The 12,424-nt window shown below is 42.3% G+C and overlaps 1 protein-coding gene across 3 annotated transcripts in view; it reads left to right on the top strand.

Moving 5' to 3' along the window:
* LOC119898078 (vacuolar protein sorting-associated protein 13B-like) overlaps positions 1-12,424 on the top strand; it is a 323,319-nt gene that overhangs the window by 290,279 nt on the left and 20,616 nt on the right. For all 3 annotated transcript variants that reach the window (XM_038712226.1, XM_038712228.1, XM_038712227.1), the window contains 5 exons: positions 2,864-3,019; positions 5,078-5,344; positions 7,358-7,441; positions 7,560-7,735; positions 10,488-10,658. In XM_038712226.1, coding sequence (XP_038568154.1) covers positions 2,864-3,019; positions 5,078-5,344; positions 7,358-7,441; positions 7,560-7,735; positions 10,488-10,658 — 854 coding nt within the window. The remainder of the gene's footprint in view (positions 1-2,863; positions 3,020-5,077; positions 5,345-7,357; positions 7,442-7,559; positions 7,736-10,487; positions 10,659-12,424) is intronic.

A 12,424-nucleotide genomic window follows, 5' to 3' on the forward strand; every position in this document is an offset into this window, starting at 1 on the left:
AAAATTGTTCTTCCTGCGCGTACGGGCTGCAGAGAAAGCCTCTCCTAAAGCAATTTCAACGTCAGTCACTGGGCAAACATGCATTCTGCAGTTCATCTGAAGCTAATGTGAGGTTTCAGCAGTGTGAATTAGATAAATCTTGCCATTATCTTGCAGGGATTCAGTCTTTTTTAATTCCTTCTATGTGCTTCCATGGACAGTGCTTTCTTATTGCGCCCGTTATGAAACTGTAACATAACGTGGGAATTTCTGCCTTAAAACACCACAACTTTGGAGGATACCCATTTTATTTGTGTAACTCAAACTGAAGTCTTATATTAGCTTTAGCTTAGCTCTGTAATGCATTTTCTTTGCACATCTTGTCCCCCATCCCTTATATTGAATTTGCTTTAGAAAGGGATCCCTTCATGGCCAGTATTGACAGGAGGACTCCTTTAGAGTGTATATCGGCATATCAGTGCTATTTTCAGGTGGACTTTAATTCAACCGACTAATTGGGGGACATTGTGATCTGTGCATTTTTGCCTGATTAAGCCCTGTCTTCCTTCAAAGACATTTCTGCTTATGTTCTTCATTCAGTTTAATATTACTAGTGTAAGGTCAGCCTCAATCCATGTGCATAAAACCACCACATATGGCTGACTGGGTTTTCTCAGTGTCACAACAGTTGGATAAGTCACAAAGAGGCAAAACAGCTTCTTGTTTTTCATTCTTGTTGTCCTACGTGTCCAGTTCATCTGTGTCACTGCTGTTTTTTGTTTTTTTCTTCCACTGCCTGAGTCAGAGCAGTGATGAATTAAAACAAGAGCGCAGTCTCTGTTTGAAGTTTGAGACGAGACATTATTATGACTTCTCCTTTAAAGGTCAAGTTGAGCCACAGGCGTGATAAAGTGTGCAGCGAGAGAGGGAGGAACCGAGAGGTTAAAGGAGAGAGAAGTGTTGAAATAACAAATTGGTCCTCTTTAGATGGTGCTGAGGCACAGCAAAGTGGGTTCATTACGATACATTTTGACCATAATAAACTCTAGTGCGTAAACATTTTTGACAAATCATCAAACCGTCGACCGAGGCCAATACTAAGAAGTTAAGGAAGATTTTGAAGTTAAAGGAAAATTAAAGTTTTTCATCTCATCCAGAACCAGGTCGCTTAAAGAGAGAGTAGGAGCAGAATGTCAGAAAATCCCACATTATAGTTATTTTGAAAGTTTTCAAACCACCATGATCTTAACTGGTCGTGATTATAAAGCTAGTGCTGGTTTAGGGAATCGTCTAGTGGTTCTCCACCCTTAGGCTTAATCTTAATGTCCGCCACCTGGCTCTTTACACCACTCTGCCGCTTTCCCTGTGAGCAAGTCAACTGAGCAGGAGATCTGAGAAATTATGTCATTTCAGTCTGCTGACAGGGAGGAGGGATGATCTTGAAGAAAGTGAATTCAGGCTTTGATTAAGAATGTTATTGTAAAGAAATCTGCCTTCAAACAGTGAGGAAAGACTGTGGTGGAGAGAAACATAGAAGGTCTTGACCAGGGTCCCCCCGTGCTCTTTGACCTTAGGAATAATTTGTTTTTCTTTAAACAGATTGGCTAAATGTTCGGCACATTGAAACAACGAGCCAAAGTGTAAATCTTCAAAAGCGCTTTTCAGGGTTTCAATCTGGTCCCCACTCCTCTGAGAGAGTATTGAACTCCCCACCCCCACCACTCGCTCTCTTGCCTACCCTGTCTTTCTAGACACTTTCACCCATATACATTCTTTGTCTTTCTCACGTTCTCGCCCCTGCCTTTCTAACTGCTAAAAGTTTGAAGTTGTGTTGGCTGACACACAAAGTTCATTCAGGTAGAAGGTCAGGTACGCTGCCTCAGGAGGGGAGAAGGCTTTAGCTCTCCCTACATATTTATGATTCTGCTCCTGTATTGTGACCATAATCTCATGACAACACTCACATTGTTTGACAAATGGTTTTCTTTGTCATGTGTAGTGCTCAGCATCCTGGACAAATAGTCTGTGTATGACCTCACTATAGCACAGATGTGTGGTATGCATGGATGGACATTTAACCAGCCCACTTTTGAACTGCATGTTTTGTGAGTGGACGCGTAGCAATGGCTGCAGCATTATGCACTTCATGACACTTTATTTAAAACAAAGTCAGTGTTTTGTGCACTCTGATGTTGTGTAACGAAAAACGAATGTAAAACACCTGTCTGTCGGCAAATTTAGATGTAGTTATTTTAGAAATCATGCTTCTTTACATATTGTCAGCCCTGTTGCAATGTTGTTGGCCAACATTACAAGGAATTATGTGGGAAATGGTCAGAAGATTGTCACCACTGTAAAGTTGTTTGAATGTCAAAAGATGGGACGCATCTGTTTATTGCTGTCCTCCTAAGTCTGTGTGTTTCCACCCAGACACACACATGGACGTGCTTCACATTGAATTGATGAATATGGAGCTTTAAAGGTTGAGAGCCAAACTCTCTCCCTCTTATTTAGACGTGTGCAGAACAGAGCCTTCCACATCTAACCGCACAAGCACACACACACACATGCAGCCATAATGAGCTTCCACATCAGCTGTTTTCCACCACCCAGTTTATTGTGTGCGACCTTCCATTTCTACTTCCAACAGCAGCAGGCCTGTTCAGCACCAGTAAACAGGAACTTTGTTGTCTCCCTTCTCCCCCCTACCAAAATCTTCTAAACAAAGAATCTTGTTGTTTACTTGCTTTTTTGCTTGGGGATAAATAAAAGGGCAAGAAAACTAACCTCTGATGTCTGATGTCTGGTGTCTTCTGTCTCGTGTGTGTGTGTGTGTGTGTGTGTGTGTGTGTGTGCTCACATCCCGCTTTGTCCCATCTTGCAGCTGCTGCACATCTGCATTGAGGGATGGGGGAACTGGCGCTGGTCAGAGGCCTTCAGTGTGGACAACGTAGGGACTCTGCTGAGGACCATTCAGTACAAAGGACGCACTGCATCACTCATCATCAAGGTGGTCCAGCTCAACGGTGTCCAGAAACAGGTACAGTCAGTATGAATTGACGTGTGGTTTTGTTGTTAACTTTTGTTTGTTTGTCAGGTTTACATTATGCTTAAATTCTTAAACATAAGCTTTGAGGAATTTTGTAAACACATACTTTCATTATCTATCCAGGAAATTTAAATATACACACTATTTTATATTGAATTGAATTCAGCAACATGAAATAAATGTCTAGTTTTCTACAGTACTTAAAATATAAGTCATGAATAGGAAAATGTTTGTTTTGACAAAACAATCTTAACACACTTTCAACCCCATCAAACTTCAGTCTTTGTCGTCGGTACTGGATGGAGTTTGCTCAGTTGTCACAGATTTGTCATGTTTGGTATTTCCTAGTAAGAATTATCTTGCATACAAAAAGCTAAACATTTTAAATTTCCTACCAGCATCAAGGTGAATCAGAATAATTATAACAAGAACTTGTTGTTACCTTGGAAAGGAGGGACAATGTATAGAGTTACCCAACCCCCATTCATTAACAGAACATCCAAGACAATACAGGAAACACTTTTTAATTCACCACAGTAATAAAATCAATGAACAAAGTTTTTACAAAACCATAATTTATACTGATTTTACAGATTATAATCCTGCTAATCTGTAAAAAATCTTGGTGGTGGTTCAGAAATACACAGAAAGCAGGAGCATGTTTTCTGCATTATGCCTGTTGACGGCGGCTATGTGTCACTTTGGAAGCCATGCCTTTTTCCCAGCGCTCATTTTGGGATGAGCACTTTTGAATCTCCAGTTTTTTTCAGTTTGTATGTTATGATTTAGTTGTTGCTTGGCTAACAACAAGACTGTATTCTGTTTTTGTCAGTTTTTGTAATTTGTTTTATAACAGTAAAACAAAAGCTTATGAGCTTGAAGCCATCCAAAACACAATGTGACCCATCAATCCACAAAGAAGATCACAGGAAATCATAAACCAGCACAAACCAAATCATAAACCAGCCACGTTAGCCTTTTTACACCAAGAATGGTGGTGGATCATGTTTGGATTTTTCCACAAATACAAGGCAGAGTCGTTGTATTCCTGAAAATGCAGTGATGCCATCAGATTATAGCGCTGACACTTTGTTATGTAAACAGTGTCAAGTGTCGCACATGTCTCCCTCTTGTCCTCCAGACAAAACAGACTCGGCCGCTCACATTCCTTCCCCTGTCTGTCCCAGACTTTGCTTACATCTTGTTCCCATTCAAACCAATGATAGGGTATAAGCGTTGGTCACATCCAATTCACAACACAAAGCCTCAGAGTGGGACAGCGGCTGCCACTACAGAGGAAGTTGGCTCCCGCCTGCTTGAGCATACCTCATCTTGTGTTTTTTGGGGGGCAGGGGGTCATCCTGCTATTAAAATATCTCCCTAATATGAATACCATATAAGTACACACACACACACACACACCGGGCACAGTTTGATGTCTGTGGTAGAACATATGTGAAGACAGGAGTATTAAGGCTGCTACTGACAATTACTGTCATCATCAATTAATCTGTTGATCATTTTAGGATCATTGATTGATCTGTAAAATGATAATAGTGAACAACACTTCAAATTGCTTACATTATCCAAAGGGTGCACAGATTACAATGATATTAAAGAATAGAAAACCAACAAATCTCCACATCTTTCTTATATTCTCTCTAAAACAGACTTTCTCCGAACACACACACACACTCAGAGAGCAATCAATTCTAAGCACAATTATATGTGTCACTCCCAGATGAGAGCTCCCTGGTGGCTGTGGCTTGGCTGTGTATGCGTGCGCACATATGTGTCCATCAGTACAACCAAGTATGGATGTATATTGGTGGTACATGATGTAAGACTGAAGGAAAAGTGGTGTGTGTGTGTGTGTGTGTGTGTGTGTGTGTGGGGGTGTGTGTGTGTGTGTGTGTATGCTGTTTATGGAGTGATCAGTGACCTTGGTAAATTATCAGGCAGCAATCGGGCTACATAAAGCAACCTTTTGATAAAGTATGTGTAATTAATGTGACCTTAAGGATGACTCTGTTACCTTGTGCTCTCCAGGTAATAATCTGTGGGCGGCAGGTGATGTGCAGCTACCTGACTCAGGACATTGAGCTGCGGGTGGTGCAGCACTATGTGGGCCCTGACAGTCAGACGGTGGTCAGGGAACACTGCGACTGTCTGGAGGCAGGGGCCAAGATGCCATCCTATGTGCTGGAGGACGCTGAGATGACAGAGCTGTGTGTGAGGGCCCAAGGAGATGAAGACTGGTCCCAGGATGTTCAACTGGAGAGGAGGGATAAGGGCAGCAGCAGCTCTGTTGTACAGGTATCGGAATACAAGCAGACTTGGACTGAGACTGTGGAGTCACTACTACGTAACATTTAAGCTGAATATAGCCACAAGTTGGCCAGTGATTTTCTATTTCCCAAAGACCTGTCTAGGTGCTTTTTACTGTTATAGGCTACATTATATTATATAAGTATTTTTCATGTTTGATATGGATACCATATACAGGCAGATTGAAAAGCACACGAGTATAGACGGAGGTAGTTTCATTGCAAATGCAAGCTGTTGAATGTGCTGGCCAGACAAACACTGATAGACGCACACATTGCGTACACCACTACTTCCAGCTCATTCTCCATCTACACACATGTTTGAAGCTAGTGAGTGGACCACCAACTGTGGCCGGATCCTCTTCTCCTGGGTGGCCACAGTGGCAGAGCTTCCACGGTGCTACTCACAGTTAGAGAACAGATTGAGATCTTCCCCTCAGATAGGCTTACAAAGGCCCTCCAACCCATAACCAACCATGTTGAGAGGCAGAAAATACAGTTTATGCTCTCTCATAACAACACTAACCATCGACAGGAAACACTAGCTGATATGTGGGCACAGGAAGAGGCTTTGAAGGCACTTTCACACCGCTGGATTAGTGCCAGACAACCACTCCTTCACTCCACCCCTGCTGGTTTTGTTCTGTATTTGTCTCGTTCCCTGTCTTTGTCTGTCCCTCTTTCTTTGTCTGTCCCTCTTTCTTTGTTTTTTTTTTCCTTTAGAGACCCCATGCCATTCTGTAGCTCCAGCTTCTGTGCGTGGGTCTTAACATCTTTGACTCCTCTCCAACCTCCTCTGTTATCTCTTCTCCTCAGATCAGCCATTCATTACACATATGGAGGGTTGGCTCCGACTGAGAGAGCTGCCTGGACTAGTAGCTGCGTCCTTAGATCTCTGTATCTCCGTCTGTCTCCTGCTATTTCACTCTCTCGTTTCCTCCTTTTCTTTTACTCTCTCGCCCACACACTGGCTCGCTCATCTGTCTTGTAGTTGTTAACTCCTCTTCTTTATTTACTTCATTCTCTGGCATTCAGCTTGTCCACCTGTTCCACCATCTAACTCTCTCCCCTGTCTCTTTCCTCATCAGTCTTCTGATTATCTGTATCAGTAATCCATCTGAAGTAACTCCTCTTCCTCATATCTCACCTTCATCCTCCCTACTCTTATTTTCAACAACTTTTTTTTTGCCCTTATCCTTTACTTTTGACAAAGTACAGGTCGTCTTGACCTCATCCCAGTGGTGAGTGTTTTTGGTGGATCAGGCCTATAGAGTATCTTTTTACCAAAGCTTCACTCCCTCATCCTAACAAGGCTGTTTTTCAATGCTCACTGTATTAAAACTGTATGTTCGTTCTGTCTCTTTTCTCCACTCTGCTGTCCCCACCAGTAAATGAAGTCCCTAGTCTGTCATAAACTAGACCACTTGTAATGTGCCTTGGCATCCCAAGTCTTTAATGAGGAGCGAGGAGTAAATGGGACAAACACCAGTGACACATTAGGAGCGCCCAGCCTTCAGTGGGCACATTCTCAGCCTTTAAATCTTGCTAAGATTTAACTGCCTCTAATGGCCCATTATCTGGCACAGATAACAGCAGTTGTCAGTCGCCTCAGCCATGATATTGTGTTGCAGGGCTTTAGGGAGATTTAACTTTTAACTACTGGAAGAAGCCAAGAAACAAAGTTTTTTAGGACAAAACACGATAATGCGTTACTGGTGGAGGCAATAAACAGTGAGTGAGGGGCAACAAAGGCATCAGATATCCATATTTTACATGCTAACCACAAACAAATACAAACATGTTTCCCTTGAGTGCCCTTGATCAATCTTTTACTTATTAACCCTTTGCGATAATGGAAGGATTTGAGACTTACTGAAAACACCACATGCTCTCAAGCACAGAATGACTTCTCTATGAATATCTTTCTTTAAAACATTTTGATTTGGACAGTTGCGTTTATAGTTAATGAAACTATCAATAACAGCCACTTTGTCTCTTTCAGGTGCCTTGCTCCAGTGGTTCTTTGCTCTATGTGTGGTGTACTCTTATTACAATTGAACCTGACTCTCACATGCAGCAGAGAGTGGTGAGTATTCTGTGCGCACAAGCTCACATGCAGCTAGGTAGTTTTTTATTTTATATAGTCTGGTTGTTATGGCAGTATGTCTCACTGATGGTTGTTGTGTATGAATCCCCTGTTTCAGGTGGTTTTCAGTCCGCTGTATGTCATGAGGAGCCACTTGCCAGATCCAGTCATCGTCCATATAGAGAAGAGGAGTCTAGGACTGAGAGAGAGCCAATTGATACCTGGACAGGGCCACCAGGAGCCCCTGTTAAACACTGAGGCTGACCTTACCCACCACCTCACCTTCCAGGCCAGGTAAAAAGAAACTGATCTGTTTGAGCTCTAATACATTAAGACCATCTACTACATAGTATTGCCCCATATTTACAAGGTAAGGTAGATCTACAATGTATTAAAAAATAACTTATCTGCAAAATCAAGTACAAAAATCTACATGACCCACAATACCTTTCTACACGTATCATGATATATTAAAACAACTCAGTCTGTCCTCATGGCTGATGCAGACCTTCATCTGCCACTTCATCTGTGGCAGTTCTTGTGTTTCTATTCTCGCTATTTGCTCATAACCAACATGCTTGCAGATCAGCAGGACCAATTCACTGGACAATTTTGTTCTTTCACACCAGTGTTATATTATGTCATCAGCCACCAGCTCATACTGTGTTGCAAAGGACAGAGTCTGACTCTGGTCTTCTGTAATGGGTTTTTTATGCCTCCATTTAGCAAAGATGGAGAGACACCTACTTAAGATTCTCTCACACCACATTCTGGTTTGAGCCAGCATGAAGACATGATTCAGGGGAATTCAGTCACATTTCAGGGGAACAGGAAGTCAGCTTGACATAAACTAAGACACAGCTCCAATTCCAACATGTCAGGTTGGACCATAATTACACCTCATTTAGATACAAGCCCTAACAGAGAGCAGGTTTTTGGCCCCATATTGGCTCCGTGTTTGTGCGTGTGAAGATGATTGTGTGTGTGTGTGTGTGTATGCACACATGTTTGCGTGGGTGGATGGATGAGTAGTGTATGTGCACATGTGTCCTCGAATCTGTGTGTGGTCTGTGTCTGTCATTGTCTTGGTTAGCTATGTGCCAGTGTAAGTGTGACAGCGGCCACTTCATCATGGGCAGAGTCTGTCACATACATCATTACTACGCCTGTTTCTCTGTCCCAGTTTGTCAGTGTGTGTTCACACTTTCTCATATTGTCCATATCCTCTTGTAAGAGACAGCTTTTCAGTTTTTCACAGAAGGCTCCACTAAGCTGAATCAGTTGTCAAAATGTTTAGTTGCGGAAATGCCATTTATTTGTAATTTATCTGCAGGTTATATAGTCTAATAACATCACCATGCTACCTCTTGTGTCATGTGAAAACATATAAATGGCAGATGCTTTAGTCCAAAGTGTCTTTCAGGAACATGAGTGTTTATGTTTCAGTATGGGTGGCCCCGGGGGAAATAAATACCACATGTACATACAGTGTTGTTGTTCTTCCTACTGTATTTGTTATCTGTACATCTGTAATCTATGTTGTTTTATGAAAGTCCATGGAAGAAAAATCACCCCTTTGGTAGCAACTAGTGGTGATCTGAATAAACAGAGTAAACATTGAGTGTAATTGACTCCCCCTGAGAGAATTTTTTGCTGTAACCGTTGTGTGTTTAGATATCTGGTCACAAAGTTTGTTTTGATTTCAGCTGCCATAAAGGAACCACAGTGGCCATTCGGTGACTGGGGATATATTTGGCCCCTGTTGTTGTAGATAAATCCTTTTCATGTGCACAAAAAGCAAGCTCAGAAACAACCAAGTGTCTTGTCTTTCTGTATTGCAACCACAATGCTCCTTGTGTTTACAAACCGTCCCCCGCCTAGACCACCTCTCACCGCACTAACTTATATCTCCCCCTCCCTTGCACCCCCAACTCAATCCATCCCTCGTCCCATCCTCACAAACACACACACTACAAGCCACAATTGTAAATGCACCTACGCACACATACATATATCAACATTCACACAAGACCCCCAACCCCAGACCTCTAGGACAGATCCAATATTGAATGTTCGTTGGTCAACAGCTCGTCTTTCTTTCCTGTAATTACACATACTTGTGGGCACTAATGGACGAGGTAGAGAGGAGAGCTGCGGTCTGCAACACAAGAGACACAGACAAGTCTTAACCAGAACCGTTATGTCCTGTTCTCCTCATATTGGCCACCACATTAGAAAGCTGAGGGTTACAATCAGAAGCCTCTTCCAGTTACCCCCTCAGGAACTGCACTGGATGAAAAGCTTCCTGTCAACACCTTGTCCCTCTACTCTGTCTTGCACCAGATCCATAAGCAATATCCCCCGTGTTCCTTTTATAGCACAATGAGCTCTATTAATAAACTACTGCTCTGGGGTAAGGGGGCTGCTTTGCTTTAGCCAAGTGGAACTGGATGCTGCCCAGACAACGAGAAGGAGCTATTACAGTGATTTAATTATTTTTTTCTTCATGTTGCAAAGCCATAATTGACCAGTGTCTGGGGCTGAGGTATCCAATAGGATTATTTACTGCTGTTTAGCTTTTTCTATGATCTTTGTGAATTAGTGTTTGTAAGGCAAGACTGCATGTCAGGAAGAAAAATCCAAAACAAAAGATGGATTCAACCCTCTACGAGGTTTCAGGGTAAAAGCAGAGTTTAGCTGGAGGTCAGTTTAATTGTTCTGAACAGAACAATGGGAATAGTCAGCTGCTGTCAAGAGATGTCTTGTTCTATAGTGAAATAAAAAATGTTTGAATTGTTTCTGGCATAGAATAAGTAAACATGCTTCCAAGCCAGATTTGCTAACAAAATATAAAGCAGTGGTTCACAACCATGTGCCTTTATGACCCTAAGAGTATGTAGGTTTTCATTTCCAGCACTCACTTATCGCACCATCCACCACAGAGGAGGCGATAATCAAGATAAGTGACATCAGCTGGTACAGCGCCTGCTTGGATGTCTTGTTAGAGAAATCTACAAAGATTTTGTGTCTGTGCTTTGTCTTTTAGGGAGGATGAAGATGCTTCCCACTGTGCTGTACCAATCTCCACCAGTCTAATCAAACAGATAATGAGCAAGACTGGAAATGACAACAACTTGGAACACATCCTGGCTGACTTCTATGGCCCGAAGACCTCCAATGAGCCAGCGTGGCCCTATGTGACCAAAGATACTGAGAGGTACTTCACAGTAGTTGTTGCCTGTTCTGTGCCCTGCTTTTATGAGAATGTGTCTTTGTAATTAAAACAAATAGGAAGTTGTGTCTACAAAAAAATGAAAATCATAGTGATTAAAAATATGTTAAATCTTTAGTGCTTTTCCTTTCATGATTAGTATTGAATGTCTTTTTTTAAAATAAAATCTTGAGGAGCCTGTATGCACTTGATTAGGATTAACAAGGTGAAGCCAGGATAGATAAATAATGAATGATTCACACTCACAACATCATGCGCGTACGAGCCTTCATCCCCTCAAGACACCATGACACCTCAGGATCCTTTGCAATAAGTCAACATCTATAATTCTTCTCCGTCTTTGTTATAGCACTTCTGCGGCAAGCATTAAATCTGGCTGTTATGATTTCATAACACAAATTTCATCAAGACCCACCAGAGTGATTTTTCAAATAGTAGGCTTCATACTGCATCCCTCCTCAAAGCATAAAGTTGTGCAAGCAGGCCCTTTAATGAGGGAGGCTTCTCTTTATTGCAGACGCTTTGTTCACATCATAAAACCGTTAACTGCAAAGACAATGCAGAGCCATGCATCAGACGTTAGCAGGGATCCCGCTGCCTTCCCCACAGACCGGAGATTTAGGCTGTCAATCTGTCACAGTCCCACTTTCTCACACAAGTCACAGGGCCTTGCATCCAGTTAAAACTTGGCACAGCTTTACAGAGTGTACAGTGTGTATACTGTATATAATGTATGTGTGCACATGTGTGCGTATGCGGCCTGTGCATGAGTTTACGTATACCATTGGGCAGCACACATTCGAAGCTGTCCACAAATGTCACTCTGGGAATCATCTTTTGTCACAAAGCAATCACATCTTGATAGCAGCGGTAAAAGACCACATGCTCTCCCACATCTCTCAGTTAAAAAGAGTCCCAGTGGATCTGCTGGACATGTGAGCCATATGTCTGCCTGTGGTTGCCTGGGTTTCTCTGCTCTCTATACATACGCAAATGCACACACGAGATTGTTGCCCAGCACATGTGCACACCACCGTTCACATCGCTCACCTTTAAATGTCACACGCATTGCGTCTCAGTGGAGGGCTGATATCTTGCGGTTTGGTGTCAGGTTTCTCTGCCAGTCAGGCCTTCTCTCTTCCCTGCAATCCATCCCTGTGAAAGAAAAGCCCAAGGCCAAATCACATTTCCTCATTGGTTTGTCTGAAACCCAGAAATCGCCTGCGTTATTGTTCAGGAGCATGAGGGGGAAAATGGTAGAGTAAGAGAAAAAAGTGTCATTAGAGGATTAATAGCACTGATTACTATTTCTAAACACACTCAGAATTTGGACAGCAAGTGAAAGCCGCAGTTTAATTTGTATATTTTGTCTTAATGTTGATAACAGTGATACAGTTTGCTGTTTGGAGAGAGGTTTCTGTCTCCATGGCAAACGAACTGAACTCCTCGGCAGGGAGTGTGTAAATATTGTGTCTTAAAGGGGTAGAGGAAGTTGAAAGTGGTAAATGTTATTTTTCTTTCTCTGTTGTGTTTTAATGGCAAAGAGTCACCTCCAAAATCATTAAACAAACATCTTGTAGTGGTTGGGGGTAGGGTATGCTCTGGCTGCAGGCTGTGTGTGTGTGTGTGTGTGTGTGTGTGTGTGTGTGTGTGTGTGTGTGTGTGTGTTCAGCAGTGTGCTTCTCAAAATTCACACATCTAAAACCCTCAGCTCCAGGGTTGGCAGGTTTTGACAGAAGCTGCTTTCTTTC

This window comes from Micropterus salmoides, unplaced genomic scaffold (assembly GCF_014851395.1).
Source record: "Micropterus salmoides isolate LMB-PRFRI ecotype aquatic unplaced genomic scaffold, ASM1485139v1 Ms_hic_scaffold_11, whole genome shotgun sequence".
NCBI lineage: Eukaryota > Metazoa > Chordata > Actinopteri > Centrarchiformes > Centrarchidae > Micropterus > Micropterus salmoides.